This window comes from Protopterus annectens, chromosome 12.part0 (genome assembly GCF_019279795.1).
Source record: "Protopterus annectens isolate FY-2018-M chromosome 12.part0, PAN1.0, whole genome shotgun sequence".
Taxonomy (NCBI): Eukaryota; Metazoa; Chordata; order Ceratodontiformes; family Protopteridae; genus Protopterus; species Protopterus annectens.
Window position 1 is genome coordinate 923,935,897 of NC_056746.1, and position 24,738 is coordinate 923,960,634.

General features: G+C 39.6%; 1 protein-coding gene across 6 annotated transcripts in view; it reads right to left on the reverse strand.

The window, feature by feature from the left end:
• Nucleotides 1–24,738, reverse strand: part of RIPOR3 (RIPOR family member 3) — an 856,049-nt gene that overhangs the window by 400,583 nt on the left and 430,728 nt on the right. For all 6 annotated transcript variants that reach the window (XM_044089954.1, XM_044089953.1, XM_044089949.1 and 3 more), the window contains one exon: nt 8,148–8,277. In XM_044089954.1, coding sequence (XP_043945889.1) covers nt 8,148–8,277 — 130 coding nt within the window. The remainder of the gene's footprint in view (nt 1–8,147; nt 8,278–24,738) is intronic.

Below are 24,738 nucleotides of genomic sequence, written 5' to 3' on the forward strand. Positions count from 1 at the left end.
GAGTATTAGTACACCCCGTACCATAAGCCGTATAGTAAATTACTACTGCGGACTGGCCTGGGAAAAAAAGGCTAAAAGCAGACAGAAAATTAAATGGCTCGGCTTACACCATTTGACCAGTTTCAGCTGAGGGAGTGTATTATGTGGATATCTGCTGCCATCTAGTGGTTAAAAATTATAGTCATCGAGTTAAGAGAAAGGGAAAAACTGCTGCAGAGAGCAGAAATTGGGGTAGTAAGAATATTGCCTACAAGCTGCCTTGCGAGTGTGCACACCTGAGCTGTTTTTACAGTAAATAACTTAGGTTTAACTAGTTCTGGTATTTATTGCAATGCTTCAGCAGTAAGATGTAATTAAGCACATACACTAGGCTTCTAGAGAGATGACATCAGGCTGGAGACACTGCTTTAATTAACTGGTGGAAAAGCCCGTGCAGGAGAAGTGTTCCTTGAGGGGTGTATTCACTGATAGGGAGGACGCCAAAAAATGTTTATGGACTGGCTGTAAGAAAACAAGGGGATAAACTGTATGAGAAGACACATTAAGGGGTTTAGGCAGGTCAAGGCTAATGTGATCCTAAATAAGCACCTGGATTAAAAGAGAAGAAACTTATTATGATATATCTAAGCCACTACAAAATATCAGAAAAACATTAAAAAAATACAGCGAGCATATTTAGCATATCAGACACCTGAGCATAATCTCACTTAAAAAAAAAAAAAAAAATCCATCATCCCAGAAAGTGTGTCCCCAAAAGAAATTTTGTCATAAGGAGCATCTGGACAATAGATTTGACTCCTCTGACCCATAGTCTAAAGGAGAAGGAATCTGCGTAGAATAAGTCGGAGACTCATCATCCAAATTGGACCCATCCGCAGAAGAATCCTGTTCTCTAGGCCTTTTAAGGGGAGTAGAGGACCAAGGAGGAACAGGAACCAAAACCCCTTGAGGAGGCTTTAAGGACATTAAACCAATAAATACCCCCCTGCGTGAAGGCCTGCCACTCACTTTGTGGATCTCTAGGAGCAGAAGAAACATGTTTAATTTTTTGTTAATTTTTTTAAGGGAATGTCCTCTCCAAAAAACTGAGAAGGCTCAGACCCAGGACAGCAGTCGAGAACCATAGTAGGAATTTCTTCCCCAACCAAAAACTGACGAACTCCCATAGGCCCCTCAGAAAAAAAAATAGGCCATGGTTCCCCCTGGACATCTGAGACAGATGCCTGCAAAGTCTCTTTAGATGTGCTGCCAGCCGGATCCTCACTAGCCTCCAACATGGTTGCGGCAGAGAAATCCATCAGCACAGCAGGGAAAGCTTCCAAGTAACAACTTCAGGAGAAACACCTGGCAGAGGTTGGACAGCAGAAGATTCTGGTTGTACCTTTTTCACCTTCTTCCCTAACAGTTGACCCTTGGGATGGGAGATTCCCTCCATTGTATCTTTAGTGAGAAGCTTAATGATGGTGGTTGGACAGCAGAAGATTCTGGTTGTACCTTTTTCACCTTCTTCCCTAACAGTTGACCCTTGGGATGGGAGATTCCCTCCATTGTATCTTTAGTGAGAAGCTTAATGATGGTGGTTGGACAGCAGAAGATTCTGGTTGTACCTTTTTCACCTTCTTCCCTAACAGTTGACCCTTGGGATGGGAGATTCCCTCCATTGTATCTTTAGTGAGAAGCTTAATGATGGTGGTTCTCAAGAAACAAGGAAAAGGAAGAAAGTCTATTGTGAAGGGATTTTAGAATGAATGTCTGACAAACAGAATAAGACACATGGTCATGAGAAGCTCCTAGATAAAAAAAGACACTTATTTGTGATGGTCTTTATGGGGAATCTGTCTCCCACACTGGTATTTACCCTTCCTGGATGACATTAACCTCAAGCAGCACAATGAAAGAAAGAAAAAACAAAATCCCCAAAGGGGTAGTTATCTGCGACTGCAATGCTAATCATCAAACAGGTGGAGGTAGTCACTGGAGAATGAAAATGTATTCAACTGACAGAAAACGGATGCAGGTAAACAGTCTGATGGCAAAAAGATACATTCAGACTGGTGGCAAAGAAGTTCTGATTATAGTAGGCCTGAACATCACCTTTATGCCCTATGCAATGCAAGGAGCATTTAGGTGATGTTCAGTGTACCTTTTAAAAGTAACAAGTAGTCTTTGGTAGACTGGCTGGAAGTTCAGGCTCCCACAGCCGGGAATCCCATCTGTTAAAAATACTGCAGCAGTGAATGTAAGAACATCAAACAGGGATACTTGGGATTAACATGGCTAGGCTTGTAAGGACTCTAGGGCTACTAGCCTAGTAACCTCCTATGAACCTTAATGTTTAGCTTCTTTGACATTCTTCTGTCACATTTTACCACTGCCACTCTGTGCCAGTTGGGCTGCAGCCCCTTTAATTCTAGCTTAGACCTCTTCATTCGGACTTTCCTCATCTTCAACCAAACTTCCCAGATATGTAAAATTATTAACCCATTCCAATATGTTCCTCTTCTACCTAAATTTTCATCTTTCCCCCTTTTGCTGTCATGACAGCTGTTGCCTATACTTGGTTGTATCCAGTATTTCTACAGTTATGCATTTCATGCCCTTATCACTTGCTAAAGTTCTAGTTCAGGGATTGCTTGTAATGCCACATCATTTGCATATTGCAGGATTGTTGATCTGTTCCCTCTGACCTGTTTGTTAATGTAGTCCATCACCAATATGAACAGCAGTAGGCTCAGTGCTGAACCCTGATACAGTTACCCCCTTTCCCCAGAACACCCTCTGAGAATCTGTACACTGTTCATACTTGTGTCATTAGGTTCTTGTGCAAAGCCTGTACTAATTCTACCAAAGTTTCCAGAACATCAAACCATGTCAGGTCTACCCAAAATCACCTTTCTTATAACCTTGCCACGTGTTTTCTACAAGTCTATTAATGCTCAGTTGGACTTCATCCTTATCTGTAGCTTATTCTCAACTATCTGTTTTACTGCAAACAGTGGGCTGATTGTGTTACATCCTGATCTGAATCTAAGCTGCTCTTCTCCCATCTTACTTTCTACCGCTCTATGTATTTGTCTATCAATGACCCTCTCCAGCACTTTCGAGGAATGTATCAGTAAGTCTGATACCTCTATACTGCCCACAGTTGTGAATGTCCCATGGTACACTGGCACTAAAATGTTTATTCCCCAGTCATCCAGGATACAGCTTTTTCTCCACATTGCTATGATTTATCCTCAGAAGCCATTTTTCCCCTAACTCACCCAACATCTTGATCATATCAACTATGATCTCATCTGCGTGTGCTGCTTTCCTTGACTTCATATTTTTCCTCTTTCATCATAGGCTGTGTCTGGGGCAGTACAGCTTCTTTGGTGCTTTTGTCATTCAAAAGCTCTGGAAGTACTCCTTCCATTTGCCTTTGATATCATGTAAATTGCTCAGTAGGTTGTTGTTGCCATCCCTTATGAAGAATGCCTAATGACCATCTTCTTTAACTTTCTGTCCTTGCCTTGCAACTTCATAGTTTTTGTGCCATCTACAGAATCATTTTCCAGAAGTTGGTAGAGTGTCTGGGATACCTTGTTCTTTGCTTATTGTGACTGGTCTTTTAGCTTTTGCTATCCAACCAGTAATCCTTATTGGCTTGGGCCTGGTCCATCTTTTCTATCGCCCACTTTTTCCCTGCACTCCTTTCTTTTGTTGACTTCCTGGACTAATGTATCCATCATCAGCTTTTATGTACCTTATTTCCATACCTGGCTTAGCCACATATCTGTTCAGTTTACTATCGTTTTGTTGATTTCACTGTAGGTGAATTATCGTTTCTACGAAGCGTAAAAATGAAAATTCACTACAGCGAACTACAAAAATCTCGAACTTGGAAGTGGTGAATGTTCAAATTCAACATAATTTGAACATTCACCACACTTCTGCAAACCATTACTGTGCGTTGCACAGTAAAGAGCATGTTTGCAGAGGACAACCCCCCGGCACCCCCCACTCACTCCCTGCTACTTAGATATATAAACTCTGGGATCGCACTATAGAGAAGGAAAGGGTACATTTCCTGATTCTCACTACAGTGCAATCCGCATCAAGATGTAGAAATTCACAACAGCAAATGCTGTATTGCATTCTCTGTTGTAAATTTCTACATTTCGGCATTCATTTTTCTGATTCTACCAAATCGATAGTTTCGCACTAATGTAAATCACATGAAATGCGATCAGAAAAATTATAGTAAACCTGTGTCTTTATAGTCCTCGTACATGCTGTTTTGAGAAGCTACCATTCTTCTTCCAGTCCACTAACTTAATCTTCTTCCTGATGTGTTAGAACCCTGAGTATTTCCTTGAATTGTTGTATTTGCACTCCAGTCATCTTCCAGGTCTTCAACATAGTATCTATTGACCCTACAGCCTTCTCTGACTAGAGTTTTCAGCTGATTGTGAACACCACTGTTATATGCTGTGGGCTGTTTCACTAGGGATGACTTTGCAATCTCAATTTCTACTCAGTTTCTCCCCCCGTGGCCTTTCCTTACAAGGAGGAAGTCTACCTGATGTGCACATTGGCCACTCTTGTGATGGCCATCATCAAGCCATTTGCCAGACAGAAGTCCAGAGTGGAGTCTCCTTCTTGCCACATATGCATGTGGACCCAGGTAGTCCTCATATCCTGTTCTGTCTGTTTTGATATCAGCATTAAGGTCCCCCATCATCAACATCAACCCATGTTGCTCTGCTTAGATCCTGCAATGGGTGACTGAATGCACTCTTTACCTTGCTGATTACGAAAAGTACTATCTTTACACAGAAGTCTGACTGGTGTGAGTCTATCACTAATTCTGATTATATTCTTCAATGTCTTGAGACTCTCCCTCACCAAAATTCCAACACTATTTTAGTCTGTCCTCCCCCCGAGTAGTAGATTCCGAATCTCAAGCCAAATGAGTTTGCTGCACTGGCCTTCCATTTGAGCTCTGGTTACACAGGATGTCAAGCCTCCTGCTTATCATCATATCACACACTTCAAAGCTTCGTCCCGTCAGTGAACCTATACTCAATGAAGCAATCCTTTTTCTCGTTTAGCAGGTTGTTTGGTTTTATGCCCATCTTTCACTCAAAGCTATCCCAGGTAACCCAAACTGAGCAACTGGCCAGCTGGTAGGTTATTGACCCAGGCCTGTTGCGTTTTATGGTGGGCACACACTGGCCAATGCAGGACAACAGGCCTCTCCCACTGTTAGAACTGGTCCTGACATAGGTTGAAGTAGGCCAGATCCTCAACCTACTTATCACTAGAAAATACCTATGGCCATTTTTGGCAACATTAGTCAATGTGACCTAATCACGCAGATGCTAATTTTTACACCATCAAATGGCTAGCCATGTCTCATTTTGAAACTTATTGAAAAAAGTTTCAGTATCAAACAGTCTCACTAAATGTAGTGTGTAAAACCAGAGCTCTGCGATATATGTAATAAAATTATGTGAAATCAGTGACTGCTGGAGGCTCTTGTACATTATAAATACCGGTCAGCTAAGAAACTCAACTCTAACACATCATTAGGAAATGTATAAAGTTCAGGATGATAAAGTGCGTTTGGTAGAAAAAGCTTGATGAGACCCTTGGAGGCTGGAGGCAGGGCATTTGCAGACTTGAAGTGCACAGGAAACCTTGACAGCTTAGCATCAGCAGAGGTGACATGTACGAAAACTATAGGTTTGGTTACAAGTTTCTTTTGCTACATTCAAATGTTTTTGTAATCAAATTATGCTTAGTCTACTTGTGGCATGTCAGTTATACCATACTTGTGGTTTAATTTCCCTTCTTGAATGTGCAGCTGTGGAGTTTGTGCTGTCTTTACTGTGAATTTTTTCTTTCCAATTTGCAGTGTTCTCTCTATTACCCTATATAACTTTGAATGTTATATTGCACATCTGTTCTCTCTATTACCCTATATAACTTTGAATGTTATATTGCACATCTGTTCTATTACACTATATACACCTTTGAATGTTATATTGCACATCTGTTCTCTATTACACTATATACCTTTGAATGTTATATTGCACATCTGTTCTCTCTATTACACTATATACCTTTAAATGTTATATTGCACATCTGCATATTTTTTTTTAACTTTATCCATGCTGAGACTGAAATTGGTCAGTTGTGATCAGTGCTCTAGTTAAATTCAGGAAAATAAATAAATACATAAATTAAATTAATAAAATGTTAGTTATGGGTGTGAGGGAGACCCACACATTAGACGTGTATGAGGGGTAAAATCCCCCACATTAAAATAGTTTGATAAGTGTATTTATTTCAGGTAGGAATTTTACAATGTAAAGGTATGAGTTTAGGTTTGTACTGGATCATAAATGTAAACTAGTTACTTACATCTATCCATCCACAACCCATTTACTCATTTTGTCACATGGGGTTGGGGTGTCACTTCAACAGTGCAATCATCTAGAGCCAAGGATCAATTCGCCAGGTGGCTAGTCTTGCCAAGGCTGTTCTTTCATACCACACTTTTGCATGATTGACTGATCAATCCACCTACTGCAGGTCTTTGGGTGCTCTAGTTTTCTCCCACATTCCAAAGGAAACCCAAATGAACACAATTAAAATTATAATAAATTAGCGATAATATAAAAACATTGGTAAATAATTGATACAAGTTATATGACAATCATCTAATATTTATAGAAATTTTAGACAGTTTGTAGAGAAATTAAAGGTAAGTTAGACTAATACAGCACAAGCAGAAAATGCAATATGAAGTGTGGGAAAAACAGGCTTATGGTATATTTAATGAGACAGTCAGGGAAGAAAATTTGATAGAAATAAGAAAGTAAGTGAAAAAGGGAGAGTAAGGCAGTATAAGGAATGAAAAGGTACTTGACATAGACAATGTCCATACATGTCCTCCTGCTCGTGTGCCCTGCTCTGGTCATGGACCCAGTCTCACCTGATCACTAGTTCACACACTTAGCAGGACATGCAAGTACCAAAGGTGGGTAAGACCTCTGGGCTATTACAGGTGAAAGCATCTAGTTGCATGGTGGCTGGCAAGTGTCTGGCTGAACATGGAGTCCCCCCCCCCCCCAAGTGCTTTTTGACATCATGCCAGCTGAACATCAGATCTCCTCCCAACTCTGCCCAATGATCCCCCATTGTAGGGAAGTATCTCAATACAGTATAGAACAGGTGTGGAGATGCCATTTTGGAGCAACAAGGGCATTTGCAAGGCCTAACTCTACCAGTTGGGTGGTGAAACCAGCTGCCCACCTCATCACAGAGACCTACAAAGCCTTCTTCCTACAAGTGAACATTCCAATACACTTGTTAATGAAGGACAGCATCAGGTAGTGACTTGGTAAGCCAGAAGCCCACATCCAGGATGCATATAACAATTCAACTTTTCCTTGGGGGGGGGGGGTTGTAGCTGTATGTGTTCAGTTCTAACCTAGCTTGGAATGTGGCAAGTGACTAAAATAAGGTAAAAAAACACAAATGAAGGTACATTCAAAGGTAAAAGCCGGACACTTTATTACCACATAAAGGTTAAGAGCTTTCGTCCCTAAAGAACTGTTTCTAATTGAAATTAATTAAACCAGTGATCACATGTTCTTATTTCAAGTATTCATTATGTTAATTGTTTTAGTTTGTTCTGTTGAAGTCCCAGTTCTTTAGGGACGAAAGCACTTAATCTTTATGTGGTAATAAAGAGTCAACCTTTTACCTTTGGCTGTCCCTTCATTTTTGTTTTTCACCTTATTTTGGTTGCTTGCAACATTCCAAGCTAGTTTTGTATATTGGTTTCTTGTTTAGCTTGGCTTGCACTGATCTTTTTTCAGATCTACCCTGCCATCTCCACCAGAGAGGGTCATCCACATCCCACCAGCTATATTAAGCACCCAAGCCACTAATCAATTTCTAGTTTACTAGACTGATATCCCTGCACATCAGAGTTAGCTCCACCAGCCATCCCAGGATTTAACAAAATTTAACCATGAACTTTTCATCTTTCAAGGAACACATTAAAAATTCTAGCCTTCCCAACAACTTCTCTCATTCCTTTTGGTAGTATTATTACCATGAAAATACCTATAATGTAATACTATTGTACTTACAATATAATATTTCTCTCTGAAATTAGGACTGTTTGGTGGAGTCCAGCTGTATACAGATGCTTTCCTGCTTCCCAAAGAAAACTTGTTCGTTGTTCCATAATATGAATAATTCTCTCCAGAGTCAAATGGGCTAGTGAAAAAAAAAAACAATATGAATTTAGAATGCATTTGAAAGGTTGCATTCAGAAATAATTTTATCCACTGTTAACAATCTCTCTGTTTGCAAATAAAAATGTGAAGGTGCTATGTAAAAGCTCCAAAGACAGATATTACAAAACTTTCTTTTGCACAGGCATCCGAAACATGAGCCCCATATTCGACCCCAGTCACACAGCATGAGAGTGAAATTAAAGACCACTTGTCTACATAAGCCCTTCAAGTAAGGGGCCCTCAGTTTCTTTGGTTGGTGCTTTTCTCTCTGTTCCAAGCGGGTTACTAAACTGCAGAACTGAAGGGTTTCTAAACTGCCCTATAGGATACCTGAGGCACATTTTAGTGGGGATTTCAACCCTTAGTCCAGGTACACTTACTGAGTGACCCTGATCACCTAATTTAGTGTCCTAATATTTCAGTCTGATAGATGTACAGACCGAAGACTTTGCAGGTAAAATGCAGTTAGGAAAATGTGCATAAAAACAAAACACTACAATGAGAAACAAACACAACCACAGCTACATATAAAGTGAACTATTACCATGTGTAGTATTCAAAGCTTTTACTTTAACAACTCTGCTGATGGGGCTTGTACATTTAACACCCTGCTGGCAATGTAAGCATTATTTCCACTCCATCTCAACATATACTTATTACTCTGAATGGAATAGCAATCAGTTTGATGCGACATCACATACAATTCTTATAAGTCATTTAAATGGGCTTGAAAGTCACCCAAGAAAAACACATGTTAAGGAATATCATTAAGGGTATAAAGTCTTTCAACTTTTAAGAAATAGTTCATAAGAACAGATATAAAAAAAAAAGACCATTAAAAAGCACAGAAAATTATTTTTTTACCTAGTAGGGGCAGCAGTTACATAACTGATGAAACTATCAGTGAAGCCATCAGTGAAAGAGTGCATTAGAACATTGGCTTCTCATCAAGTATGCTCACATGCATACAAATTGAAACAGGACTTAATTGGAAATTTAAGAGATGTTTAGCAGTGATAAACCTTATTAAACAGATGTTTATAGTTAAAGCAGCTGTTTCTACCACTATATGCCAAAAGAAAATGAAAAGTCTCCCCTTCCAAGCATAATCAGCTGCTTCATGCGGGGGGGGGGCATGCATCAGTGACGTGACAAGTACACTCTCCCCTGGAAAAGCTTTCTTTCTAAGACAGATGCATCTGGATTTCTTTTTGTAAAATTCCTCCCAGTTAGTCAATTCTAGGCCAACTTCTAACAGAGCCATACCTGAAAATGATCACTCTAGTGTTAGAACATCTTTCGCTGTCACTAAACCTAAGAAAAAATATACAAGACTAATTTAATTACTATAAACACCTGGGCTTCAGTAGAGAAATTCAACTGGATTTTGATGTTAAACGTACTGGCTAGTGTCTACAAGTTTCCAGCAATATGAAAGTTAAATTAAACCTACACTGTATATTTGTAATAAGAGGTAGAATGGGTGAAGGACAGTAAAATTGTGACTCTTTGCCAAACAGTTTTAATCCTTCTCAATGTGTCTTTTTGTTTAGGCTGTGGCTCATATCACAGGCAGAAAAATTCACATGTAGAAAGAGAAGTCTTTCTAATTTTGTGTTTGGTTGTCAGTGGTAAGCTGTTCCTTAGTGCTGCAAAACGAAATCATGGTGTTGTAACTTCTTAAATAAGGATATGAATAGAGACATTAAGCCTGCCTGCATGTAACATCATTTGTTACCAGTCAGAGTTTAATCAAGCACTATCTGAAGAAAAAAAGCTGTTTCCATATGTTTGCTCACATGTATTACTCTTGAGTTTGCCTATATTTGTTCTTCCATTTGACCCAGTTTTGTCCTCTTGGTTTATTACTGTTACGTATCATTTCACAGATACATGCTTTTAGTTTGTATTAGCTGAGCATGCCATCAGCAGGTCAGGTCTGGAGACATGGCTTTGCCAACTTCAAATGCAAGGTAAAAGCACTCTCAACCTGAGCTCCCACGGCCTCCCTTTTCTTTGGTTGCTTAGGTTTGCTCAAACGATTTAATTGGTTGGATAATGCTGGATGTCAATGGAAATAAGTTTTGTTACAACTGCTGAATTCTTATTGGTTGTATTAAACAGTGATTTATATGTGCATACAAGGTTTTTAAACCTTTGTTTTGTTATTGGTTCTTTTGAATGGTCCTCACTGAGAGGATCTTATGCATTGTTAAAACAAACCTCATGGCATAGTCCCTAGGATTGAGATAACTTAACTCCTTTTGGAAACAGTTTCTGATTCAGCGACTATTACACGTATTTTCCATGAGCCGAAACATCATTATGGAGGGCAGTGGCACCAGCCACAGTACATGGTAATGGTGCAGTCTAGAGAAGAAGCCAATATGGATTAGCCATGTGACCTGCCATAATAATGCCTCCGGCTACATATTTATGCTTCTGTGCAATTCAGAAGATCTTTCAGCAGTGTAACACACCACGGACAGTTAAAAATTATAGCTCTCTGAAGTCAATGGAAGAAGCCATACCTAGGACATAGCGGGTGAGTGGTGTTGAGTGTGTGTGTGTGTGTGTGTGTGTGTGTGTGTGTGTGTGTGTGTGTGTGGGGGGGGCAGTGTTTGCTGTCTAGGGGCATGAAGAGAGTCAGAAGCCTGTGTGTGTGTGTAGGGGGAGTGGAGAGAATGTTTGCTTGGGTGGTTGGAGTAGGGGAGTTAGGCAGAAAATCAAGAGTATGGATGTGTGAGCAGGTGAACAGGGGACCATGTCCATGAGTCTAATCAAGTGTAGGCATGTGTGATGTAGAATGTGTGTATGAGTTTGGGGAGATACAAGTCATACCTCTCAATGAATGACAACTGTAGAACAGCTGCTGCAGACCATCACTTTCGCAGCCAAAGGGATGGTGGCAGTGGCCATCTTGATGGTTTCATTGATGGTAGTTCCACCACTAAAACATAGGACCATGAATGAGGACCTAAAAGCACATCTTGAGACCTTTAACCCCCCCCCCAAAAAATTAGGGTCTATATTATATCATCGAACACTTAAAGCGAACGATGAATAATCGACCCCATGTAAGCAAAAGCTTACAATCTCGAAAGCTCAGAACAGTGTTTTTTTTTTCCAAGGGAAAAAAATAAATAAATAAAACAAAAATTGAAACAATACATAAAGTGGGGGGCTTTCCCCCCCACACACCCCTACTTAAATATACCAACTCTGACATCGCACTACAGTGCCGAAAATGGCAAAGTAACGGAAGCAGCAAAGTGAATTCTTTCCCTGGGAAAGAATTTGCTTGCTGCTTCACTATTTTGCTTTTTTGTTGTTTTAAGTTTGACCAAGATGCATTAGATAGAATGCGTCTTCGGTCATCTAATAAGAACCTGAAAATTAGGCTAATGATATTATATACCTATAGAATGTGGTAAATTACATGTTAGAATGGTTGAGACTGCATTCTATTACTGTCCTACTGGAAAGAAAAAGTTATAGTATGACTGGGGACAAGGCCCATTTTCAGCAGAGGCCCAGGGAGAAAAGCTCCACATTAATTTTACTGAAGGTTACAGCAAGAAAGAGAAGTACAAGTCTAGTAAAAACAAACAATCAGTTAATGGTTAGAAAACAAAAAAAAAATATTATACCAACGAGTCCCAACTATTTAACCAAAAGAGAAAATAAAAAATACCTTTAACATTAAGAACTACTAGGTTCAGGCACACTGGTAAAACAGCACAATGCATGTAAAAAATAAAATCCTTAATAAAGCAATTGAAGTAGCATACATTCGTGGAGATAAGAAAATGTTCTATTACTCCGCTAGCAATGCAAACTTTTTGTTTGGGGAGGTAGTTCATCCTTTTTGCTGAAGTTATCAACATTAATCCATGAGATAATAGGGAAAGGTTTTCACCACTTTGAAAACTTCGGAAGCAATGGAAGGAATAAAATTCATTTGATAGATTTCCTTAAAAGTGTGAGGATGAGAACCAGGAAGTGACTAAACCTACAGATAAACCTCTGCTTAACTTGGGGAAAAAGGAGGATGTTCAACAACCAGATACAGTCATTACATGGTGCGACTCCAGCAAAGATCAAGATACAGTGTTAGGGAGCCCTAAACGCAGAAACATTTGTGAGAGAAAGAGAGAGACAGTGAGTGAGCAAAAGACTGAACAACCTTCACTACTGAAACAGATGCCAAACTACATCTATGTCAGAGTAGCCTGCAAGAGCAGGTCAAGTAGAAACGGAGTTGCACGGTAAAATAAGGCAACTTGAAAGTGTTACAAAGAAAACAAGACACAGGTCATTGTAGCCTAAAAGTGTTGCAAAGCAGAGAGCATAATGAAGTGAAAGGATCATTCACAGAGAGTGTTCTAAGAACGAAATTAGGAACTATGAAATGTACAGCCTTGTGGAATTCTAAACTTTTCTGTCACTATATGCCAGAAAGCCCCTGAAATGGAAAATTCTAAGCAGCAGGTGAGTGTTGAGTTGGAAAAACTTGCCAGTAACAAATATTTCACCAGTCAGTGAAACAGGAAGAGATAGCGCCTGGGCACAGTTCTAAACTGACTTCTGCCAGTGTGCAGCAAAAAATAAAGGGAAACTCTAGGCAACAGACACTTATAAGAAAAAATTCAAGACTGGAAATAAAATGTGCGCTGGTGTATCCTTTTCAGAATGAAAGCAACAGAGAAGAAAAGGTTGGAGGGTGCTGTTATTCATCCTGAAAGAAGAAACACAACATAAAGGAGATAAAAAGGTAAAGACAGTATACATTTCACAAGGCAACATAAACATCTGGGTATTATACGAGTGGACACTGCTATCATCATCACCTCAACTCACTAGTTTCAACTTAAGGTAGCCTACCAATTTTCTGATCTACTTACTCAAGAGGCTCATCAAGTTACTGCCATTGAAGTTTAACTTCTATGGGTTGAGCATGTTCTTCTTATTACAGCTCTACTATCCAGTCAAAATATCTCAGCAATTCAAGCTATGGAAAATAAAGCTTCTGAGATTTATTCATCTGGCCAGGTCCTTAGTACATAATTGCTCCACTACTACAAAAGCCAAATGGCTCCCAGTCACAGTACTTTCACCCTGAAACTCCTCAATGATAGGTATTGCCTTACACTGGTCAACAATCCACAAGGTGTCTGTAATAAAGCAAGACATTCAACAAAAAACAGGTCGACAAAAAAAGGGTATAGAAAACTTTTGACAGAGTGGGGGCATCATGCAGAGAGCATCTGTGGGGGTAAAACAAGAAAATGCTAAGATTTATTTATTTTATCTGGCTAGAGCACAAATTCAACCAGGTCCAGTCCAGGTGTAAACATACACAAAAATCAGTGGCAAATGTACATTATAAAAGCAGAGTCAAACATAATGTATCAATATAATTATACTATTAAAAAAATATATGCTAAATGTGTTGCATGCATATAAAAGCCAAAACAGTACTTCTGTGCGAGTAATAAAAAAGTGACTGACTAGCTAAATAAGAGTGTCAAAAGATTTATTTTATTTATTTATTTTACATTTGTTGACTGGGCTAGTCCAACTGGATATATGTCCATTTTCAGCAGAGGCCCGGGGAGAAAAGTGCCAACCATAGACATAGAATGTACATCATTATACATGAAAGATGCATATAGTGAGTTAATTTGAATAATACACTAGACTAAACATATACAATGACATAAGGTCTGCCATGTTAAAGCATACACAGTTCATGGGCTAACAAACATTCAATCTTAGTACAACAACAAAGTATCCTTGAACCTAGGGATATAGGAGAGCGTTAGTCAGGGTAAGTACAGGGACATAGTCAACATGATTTGAAGTACTGTTTAAAGTTATTTTTGAATAGGGTTATTGAGGAAACCAAAGTGAGATCAGTAGGCAGTAAGTTCCAGGTTTTGCCAACAGAGTTAGAGAACAAGGAGCCACTGGCTCTGTTGTTGGTTTTAACTATTTGTACTAGTGGTCTGTTGGATGAGCATAGGGTCTTAAGGTTGTTGTATGAGGTGATAAGGTTATTAAGTATGGTAGTGTTATCAGGTTGGTAAAGAATTTTATGGGCAATTATACTTTGTATTGTAGTTGGGTAGGCAATTCTAACCATCCTAGTTGACTCAAGTTGACAGTGGTGGGTTCTGTTCCAGTGACAAATCTAGCAATGTTATTATAGTAGCTTGCCAGTTTAAGGTCATTTTTACTCAAATTTGTAAATATGGGGGAGGCATAAAGGAGGGTAGAGAGTAAGTGGGTGCGAGCAATAATTCTATATAGAGAGCTAAGCTTTTTGAGTATTTTTATAGTATAGTTAATATGCACACCAAACTTAAGGTTATCAATTAATACCCCTAATAGTTTGGTGGAGGGATCAGGAGATATGATGGTGCCGTTGTTTGACTAAACAGTAAAAGTAAGTGGGGAGGACCTACAGGTTGGCTACAATAGTAGTAATTTTGTTTTCTTAGGATTCAATATGAGTTGACGGTTAAGGAGCCAGTTTTCAACTATGTTAAACACATTTTGGGTTAGAGTCTGTAGATCAGAGGGGGAAGTAGCTGTGCATACTAATGTGGAATAGTCTGCATATTGAATACAGGTAGCATGTGGAATGATTGAGTGCAGGTCATTAATAAAGATTGAAAATAGGAGAGGTCCTAATGTGGAACACCACAAGGTGGTCTGCTCGACATGGGCACAGGAAAATAATTTTCTTGGGTGGCGAAAGCCAGGGTACAATTTTGGCTAGGCTTATATAGGCCCTAGGGCTAATAGCCTAGTACCTACCTATCTATGAACCAAGGGTAATGGGAAGATGGGTTGATATGTTGTTTTGCCATAGGACAGCCTGTTGTCTATCATTTAGATAAGATTGGAACCATTGTATAGCCAGATTATCTAGAGAAAAGGATGCAAGTATGTTTATGAGTAGCTGATGGTTTACCATGTCAAAGGCTTTAGAGATCAATAAAGAGGGCTGAGGAAAGATTTTTGTTAATAGCATCAGAAAAAGACAGGAGGGCAGAGGTGGTGCTGTGAAATGGTCTAAAACCATGTTGAGTGTTGGCGAGTAAGCTGTTTTGGATAAGATAGCTCAGCAGTTGTCTATGTATACATTGTATACAGAAAAGAAGAATCTTCCTGAATGGCACAGTAAACATCTTGACTAAAGTTGACAGTTTGAGAAAGGCAGAAACCTACAAGAAAAGCACTTTAGGCAAACCTGTAGCTTTGCTAGAGATGATTATCCAGAAACTTTCACAGATGAGTATTCAGAAAACAAAATGCAAAAGTGATGTCTATTTTAGCACAAAAAATTGTTTGCTGTTTTTTCCAAATGATCACTAAAGACCTCAAGTTTCAGGGAGGCTGGGTAACCCCATTTCGTCTAACTGAAGGTGATTTGAATGCACAGAAAGTTAACATAAAGCCTTGGAGAATACAGAGTCAGAAAGAAAGAATCAAAACCCAATCCATTTACTTCAACATCACATCCAGTAATAAGCCTTTGATTGAACAAGTACCATTCACCCAACTTCTCTGTGTTGTTACTGATCAAAATCTGAAGTTCGACTTACACATTGCCCAGACTGTAAAAAAAGTACACAAGAAAATAGGTACTTTATACAGATGCAAAAATTACCTAACCACAAAATTCAGAATAACCACAGCCAGAACTCATCTTCTGTCAACATTCCTATACGCCTTACCCATCCTTACCAACCTCTCCAAATCAGACCCAAGCAAGCTAGATGCCTGCTGTAATAAGATAGCTGAATTTTCCACTAGCTGTCCTCCTAGAACCCATCATTGTAAGGGCCTAAGACAACTATCTTGGTTAGAACTACCCTACCAACTCATTCTCACGCAACTCTCTACTGCTCACCAAATGTACTCTAAACCTGAAAAAACACCAGCTCTACAAGGCCTTCTCAATCCCCATATAAGTACCCGTCCACTAAGATCCACTAATAAAGCTCTAATTGAAGTAACCAGGAGTAAAAATAGCTCAGGTGACTCTCTGTACTCCTACTACATTGCTAAACTGTGGAATGCCTTACCACATTAAATTAGAACTATAGCTAGCTTAAAAAACGTGAAGCATCACATTAAAGCCCACTTCACCAATTCCTGGACTTGTACATGTGCTGGGCATGGGTAACCCAAACCATGGAACTAGCTGATTTTAAAATTTTAATTGCATATATAATGAGCATTGAATTTAAGCTATATGACTACCGTATGTTGCTTTTTTTTCTCACTGTTAATATCTGCCAGATTTTAAGTCTTCAGTTTGCTATGCTACCTGTATACAAGACTAAGTATCGTAATTCCACTCTTATTGTATACAATGTCACTACCTGCTATTACTGTAAGAACGGTCTTCTAGAAGCATTGTTATACATGATTACTGGTCTTGTCTCCCACTTGATCAATTTATTCTGTTCTAGTCTTTTTACTGTTATGAATGTCTGTTACTATTTTTTTTCTTTCTACTAACAAAATAGTTTACTAACAATGGAGCTTTTTTTCCACGGGCCTCTGATGAAAAAGGGTTTTATGCCCAGTCGGGCGATCCCGGTAAACAAATATAAAAAAATAAATAAATAAATGAAATACAGGAAGTAGTAAAGATATAGCTTTAGGCAGAGTGGAATAGGAGTCAAAAGCCGGTCCGACGAGCCTATAGTGTTGGTCCCAAAACTTCATAAAATCCTTGGTGTCCATAATCATCTTAGGAGTCTGCATAACAGTTCAAACCTGAACAGATGCCCAAAGCCAAGAATTGTGAAAATACTACAAAAATGAGGAGACAAGAACTGTATTGAGTGAGCTACAGCTGTTGGAAGCTCACACAACACTACAGCGGTTTGGCTGTACTCACCGCAATGTGGATGGCCTCTCAAAAGGCTTACAGGCCACCAAATGGATATAAAAGTGATGCCGTCAAGCCATGTGCTTCAAATGTCACAAACGTCTCTTAATATATAAATTCTGCTGGAGGAGCAGGAAATAAACAATCCTGACATACTTTATAAAGTCCAGCAATGTGTTACAAAAAAAAATATATATATATATATATATATATATGTAATAATAATAATAATAATCATAAATGGAAAAACAGGAAGCGCAGTGTTCAAAGTTTTATTAAAATAGACAGACTATATCATCAATAAGCTCTTTCATGTTTAATAGTTAGATGGCCTCATCAGGCTGGGGATACGTCCTGTTTGCTTACATAAAAACTTTGGAACTCATGCTTCCCCTATTTACATGTTTCTTATGTGTGTGTGTGTGTGTGTGTGTGTGTGTGTGTATATATGGGACCCTTCAATATAGTCATGTAGCAGTTTAAAGAATCATGTCTCAGCAACAGTCAGGAAGGGGCAGAAGACGACTTGCCTTCATTTTGAACCCACGGTAAATCCCATTTAGGGGACAGAGCTGGAAAGTGGAGAACTTTCCGCCTTGCAGGAACCAGTCTCAGCTATTGCTCAGATCAGGAGTCTATACAACTTTTTTGATGAGCCATGGTTCACTAAATATGTATATCTTTCTTTCTATCTATATCATAAATACCCATATGTTTATGTGCATGTGTGCACATGCATGTGTGTGTGTATGTATATATGTATATACAGTACTATACTACTGTATTTTTGTAACAAAGCGTCTCTCGTCTCTGCAGCCAACTTTCCAGTTTGAAGCTGAGCTTTTGGTTACGCTGTACTGAAGTAACTTTTCGGATGCACAGTAGCAAGTTCTGCCTAAACCCCACCCACCACCTAACACCCAGTGACGTGAATGAATATAAATAATAATAATGATTATAATAATAATGAATCTAAGTGAATAGAATATTCGAGGGGATGACCGCACCACCTGCGTGAATATTCATCCCGTATACAGAAAGATATAATGGTTCTACATGTATTAAATCTAATTTATCCAATTACAAAATCAGAAAGAATCTAGCTATAGTGGTTAAAAGAAAGAAGAAATGTTGCACAGTTTAGAATACCAGTAGGCAGATGCGTTTTTTTCATTGAAAACATGCATTTGGCATTTTGCTGTTCTAAAACTAAAAAAATAAAAAACAAAGACAAAAGCACTCACTTGTCCACCTTGAGAAACGGAAAAAGTATTTCAGCCATCAAATTTATTTGTGAACTGACTTACTACAGAAATAAATATACAAATCTTGTCTCTTACCAGAAGTGTTTAACCAGCATACCACTTTTACGTTTGCATTTCTTTGCTCTACACTTCCAAGCGAAGGACGAGCTATGAGCAACAAGGGATGCCTTATAGCCACACTACAGTTTTTCTCCTATGGCAGAATCCCAAATGATTTCAAGAATGATATCATGTATGTAATTATTGCTGAATTTAGACATTTCCTCAGGTTTTGTATACCAGCAGCAAATCCTTCAGTAGCTACTGTCCAGTTCTCTGGTAACTTACAAGTAAGTAAAATGAAGGAATTGCCTGTTTTTTTTTTTCCGGATACAGAAAATACATTTTATAAAATGCATTTTCCCTTGTATGCCAAGTGCTAAGGCTGACCTGCATTTCAAAGGGCAGGATGCATGCTTTTATAGGTTCATAGGTTGGTACTAGGCTATCGGCACTAGGGCCTATACAAGCCTAGCCATAACAATTTCCTGGCTATTTCTTCCCACACCATTTACTTCCCTGGACCCTTGTCTAGCAGAGCGACTGACATGATCCCCAGGGTGAATTTTCTTTCTCCCATCCAAACATCAAGGTTCCTTTAGAAGAGGGCCAAAGAAGCGCTCTGCTTGACATGTCTGGGAAGTCTCTGGGTCAGGAACCTATCCCTCCAGCATGTTTTGTTTATTGTGATGACAAGATTTAGATCCCTGGAGCATGTGGCTCTGAGGGATTGGGATTTCTTTGTGTGTAGCATGTCCAACAGCTCTGGGTTTGACATGGCCTTGTATGTTAAGCAGAGATTGCCTTGGAGTAGACGATATGAGACTGAGTATAGCTGGAGTTTAAGGCGGTCAGCATAGGGCATCTGCTTTGGGCCTGTGATTCTTTTAGTGAGGTATTTCTATTTCTGTGGCCTTTCCAGTTGTTGCAGATGTCTTGAGAGGTACATACCAAATGGGGCATTGTATTCTATAATGGGTCTAATGAGGGATGAGTACAGTGAGACAATGACCTCCTTTTTTCTGGATGAAAAGCCCTTAGTGATGAGGTGTGCCACATAGGATTTCTTGACTGTTGTGGCGATGTGGTTATTGAAGGTGAGACCACTGTCCACCTGTGTCCCTAAGTCTCTTATCACACTTTGTGTTTAGTGCACTGCCACCTATGTGATAATTCACGGGTACATGATTTTTTCCCAAAGGGAATAACTATACATTTCTTGGCATTGAGCTTGAGCTTTTGGGAATTCAATAATGGCTCCCAGTTTGCAGTCATCTGTGAACTTTGTTAGCCAGAGTATTAGTGTTGCCTGTACTTCAGAGAAGTAGATGCCAAACAAGAGAGGTCCCCGAGGTACTCCACTTGTCTGGAGCTGGATTTGGAGTCAGCTACTTTTACAGAGTGGGCTCTGTCATTAAGCCAGTTGGCAACCCATCAAGTGATGTAGGGATTAATGCCCAGCTTAGTAAGTTCATCTATGACTCCAGGGTGGGGGATGGTGTCAAAGGCCTTGGCAAGGTCTAGATAGGCTGTGTGGACTGCCTTACCCTCATCCACGGCTCTGGAGACTGATTCAAAGAAGTCAATAAGGCTCAGGAGACTAGATCTCCCCTTCACAAACCCAAACTGGGTGGGGTCCAGTATTTTAAGGTTGCCAATGTCTTTGTTTAAACATGACACTTAGGTGAGGTGCCATTTCATTTTGTAGTTCATGTAGTACACAGCCCGGGATGTCATCTGGTCCCATGGATGCTGTATTCTTAACTTTGGAGAGTGCGTTTTTTACCTGTGTGGCCATTATTACCGGAATTTGGCAATCTTTTTATCTATATGGTGTGAAATGCTACTTTATCAGGAACATCCTGTGGGAAACAATGCGTTTTTAAAAGTGCGCCATCACTCCACCTCATCTTAAATAGATTAATTGCCCAAAGGGAAATGTCTTAGAACTTACAGTTTAATCTGCAGCATTTAGTTCATTTAGCTCTGGAGCCTCTCAGTGTCAGGAGCATGTACAGGAGTGATTTCTACATGTCAATCAACAACCAATATATGCATGATGTCACTGTCAAATATCTATGGCAGTCAGTCATGCTTCATCTGCATACAATATCACTGTCATTTGGCATGTCAATCATAAGGCCGCCACCACTTCTGCTCAGTCCACCCGGGATTACTTCAATACAACATAACCCAGCTTTCTTTACAATAAATAAAGTTTTAAAAAAAAGGCAGTTCATTCCAAATAGTTCGGTCTGCAGTACATTTATTTTACATCTATTTACCTGAGTTGTTGGCCCATTTTTAGCGGAGGCCCAGGGAGAAAAACTCCACAGCATATTGACAAATACAAAATTTATACAATAATAAACAAATGCAAATTTAAACAGTTATAGCAGTGATAAACACAAGCATATTTACATAGTTAATTGTGTACAGATGTACAGCGATACAAGATATCATCCCTGTGTAGCAAAAAATCTCCGTCACAAATACTATTACTATTTCACCAATACTAACAAAAAAGCTCAGTCACAAATACTATTACTATTTCACTAATACTTCCTTAGCTGAACTCGGCAAACCAGCTGAGGGGGGTCTATATCAGATGTTCAAAGCTCACAACTTCGAACTGCAAACTTCAAAAGTTGATGACATCGGGGGCAAGCCCCCCTGCACCCCCGCTACTTAAATATACCAACTCTGAGATCACACTATAGTGCACTAAAGGGAAACCTTCCCTTCCTGCACTCTATGGTGATCTCCGTTCTGCAGTTCGATGTCATCAGCTTTCGAGGTTTTGAAGTTCAAAGTTGTGAGCTTCGGACTTATCAGCCTTCAATGTTCCGATATAAACCCGCTGAAAGACTTCATTTGTTTGCAAAACTGTCCAGATCAAGTCTATTTCCCCATGAAATAACTCCAGTAACCTCTCTTATAAACTCATATCATGATGTCTTACCTAATTTTCACATTTTAGAAGTATCTGCTACTTCTGTTTATTACACACTAAAATTGCAACTTAAATCTCCTGCAAAACCTTTGAACTATACCAAAGGTTTCAGAGATAAAAAGTTGCTTTACAAATCTCTATGCCATTAGCTCAGATCTGTTACATCTACCTTTCATCAAGTTTGATTAAAGCTCTCAACTGTTCAGATTTTCACAGAATGTCCAGATTATTGCCTCATATGTTTGGTCTGTTCCTCATAAAATTTATGGTTTTCTGGCAAATCGCTGAGGGTTGAAGTCACTAAATAATTACATGCATTTGAATTTTTAGACTTTGTTTTGCAGTTATGAATTTTGTTCAAAGAAATTTGTCATTCATTAGGTTATCACTTTTACTTGCATTCTCATCAAATTCTTACCTATTTGCTCTTGTGGGAGTCACCATGGCAGCAAGCTGAGCAGTGTAGACACCCAATCTCCAGATACAGGCTTCCAATTTCTATTGGCTCCCCAGGCAAGCACAAACAGGACTAACATTTGGTCATCTAACAGATCTCAGGATGACAATACAGATCCCACAACATATCTCGGCTCTCACATAAAATTAAGGTGTTCAACAGCTCATCTCATATGCGGTATGAACATGTAGAAGCACAAACCAGGTATATATACAGAAAGTGTCTGGAACAAGCATCCCATCCACGTGAAGCAGAGTTCCTTCCTAACCCGACTGAAGTGCAATTTGGACAGTTGGATGGGAAACAAGAAATTCATCCCTGGCTTGGCACCCAGGTCTCTAATGGACACAAGCAACCTGTAAATGGGTCATCTCCCAAGTCCCTGCTTACATTCATCAATGGTACCAGAACTTAACAGAGATTTGGGATGCATGGCTAGGTTTACAAAAGCCCTTGTGGTCATTAGTCTAGTAAACACCTATGAACATAATTCATCTGAATGTCTCATTGTTCAATTAAAGGTGTTCAGTACAGGAAGTGTGACCCACCTGAATCCACGACATACATGCTGATACCCACATTCTGTAGCACCCATTTAATGACCAGCCATAACAGTCTTAATGTAAGTGGCACTAGAGTGAGCAGAACAGCACAGCCATGCAGAGTGGTGGCTGAGGTTAGCAGACAGTATAGTAGTGAAGTTAAGAGGGGACAAAAAACAAAATTTATGACAGCCACAGCTGGACTCTAACCAGTTGTAGGTCAATAAAATCACAGCTACAAAAAAAAAATGCAGGGTGCCAGTATTAGTACTAATATCAGTGTTCTTCAGATAATAAGCAGTGTTAGTGACCAAAAGGGACCATGTCAGCCAGCTATAACATTGGCAAGTAGCACTCTATTCAACATGGACATACCAACCTTCACAGTTTGCAGTCTCAAGTTCAATAAAGCCTGCATATGAAGAGGGTACTGTTATATCTAGAAATGCAGTCATTTCTACAATCCAAATAAAATTTGCTGAGAAAGGACTTTCTTTCTGCAGTTTTACACTGTATTAAATTCTCTCACACTTCTGGTATACTGCATAGAATTGTCATGAGTTATAGATCACACCCAGGAATGGGCATTCCGAATTATTATGTAACAAGGGAGGGCACTTCTAGCAGCAACATATGTACTTTGCTGCCCTCTCCCAGCCAGCATAAAAATGTTTAATGAACTCAGAAACAAAGTACAGTAAATAAAAGAAATCTTACCCCCAGACCTCCCACTAGACGACTTCTCACAGGCTGTTCTCCCCACTATCATGTTCACAACTTCTGTATCCTTCCAGCTGCTCCTGCTACCTTTTCCTTGACATGCTAGAGTGTCTGCTGGATCCACTGACTTCTCGACCTTATGGTTTACTTTTGTAATGCCTGCGGAATGAGGGATTTCATACGTGGACATGAGACATGACATCAGCAACCCTCATTCTTGCAGCATAGGTTCATAGGTAGGTACCAGGCTATCTGCCCGAAGGCATTTATAAGCCTAGCTAGCCGCCCCCTTAGATTAGTTCCCTGTGCCTCTGTTCATCAGAGCCACTGAAGTGATCCCCGGGGTAAACTATTTCCCAACCACTCGTCAAGGTTTCTCTTGAAAAGTGTTAGTGAGGAGCTCTGCCTAATTTAGATTGGCATCTTGTTCCAAAGCATGGGAAGTCTCTGGTACAGGAATCTATCCCTTCAGCACATCCTATTTACTGCTGTGGTGAGGTTTAGATCCCTAGAGCGTGTGAGCATCCATTCAATAGTCCCTACTCTTATTACTCCTCCCAGCATAATGACATCATGTTATTCAGTTAGGTAGACTACGAAGAGTGGCAGTCAGTGCATCTGCCCCAGGCAGAGCAGCCTATATCCTAGTCCTCCCACATGCCTTACATGTATGTGATGGGTGTCACTGAAGAGGTTAATTCGGGCATTATAAAACATATATACGACTAAAACAAACATTCTTCGACAGCATTGTGCTAATTGGTTGCTAAAGCAGTGTGCATTACTTCTTGCTGCCAAGGAGGCAGACAAACTGCAGTAGGTTTACTATTACAGTTGATATCAATCTACCACACACACACACACACACACACACACACACACACACACACACACACACACACACGTAAGAGTACTGCAAGAGGAAAGTGTGAAGTGTGGCCAGTACACGTGAGGATTTGTCTGGGCACCAAATGCAGTTACATTTGTTTTGTTTGAAAAGATCAGCGCTCAGTTTTCTTAAATGTTTGCAACTCTTAAAGCTTCATAATATTCTCTGTGATATTCCACATGGCTGGTGCTATTTTACAGAATGCTGTTTGTGCTTTGGATCCCATGTTGGAACTTGAGGGTGTCTACAGACTCATTTAATTTCTTCTTGGAAGAATGACTTGATAGGCTGAGTTTGAGAGGGAAAGTTCATTCCATTAGCATGGGGCTTTGCAAAATGAAGCTGTCAATATTTTGTGATATGGTTGATATTTTATTATGGGAGAGAGTCCTAGTGTTCGGGTCACCAGAAGGAAGTATCCTCACCAAAGGGTTTCAACAGCAAGGGGTCCTTTAATACTCTGCAGGTCAGGCATAGGTCTCCTCTAAGAAGGCAGTAAGACACATAGAATTGCTGCCATTTTCTGCTACAAGACATGCCTTGAAGCCTTTAATTCTCTTTGTGAGGAATTTTTCTAACTTAGTCTAACTGCATCAGCTGGTAAGAGAATAGGTGTAGAACAGGTAAGAGTTATAGAAAGGGGGACAGCTACCTCTCTGGTGTGG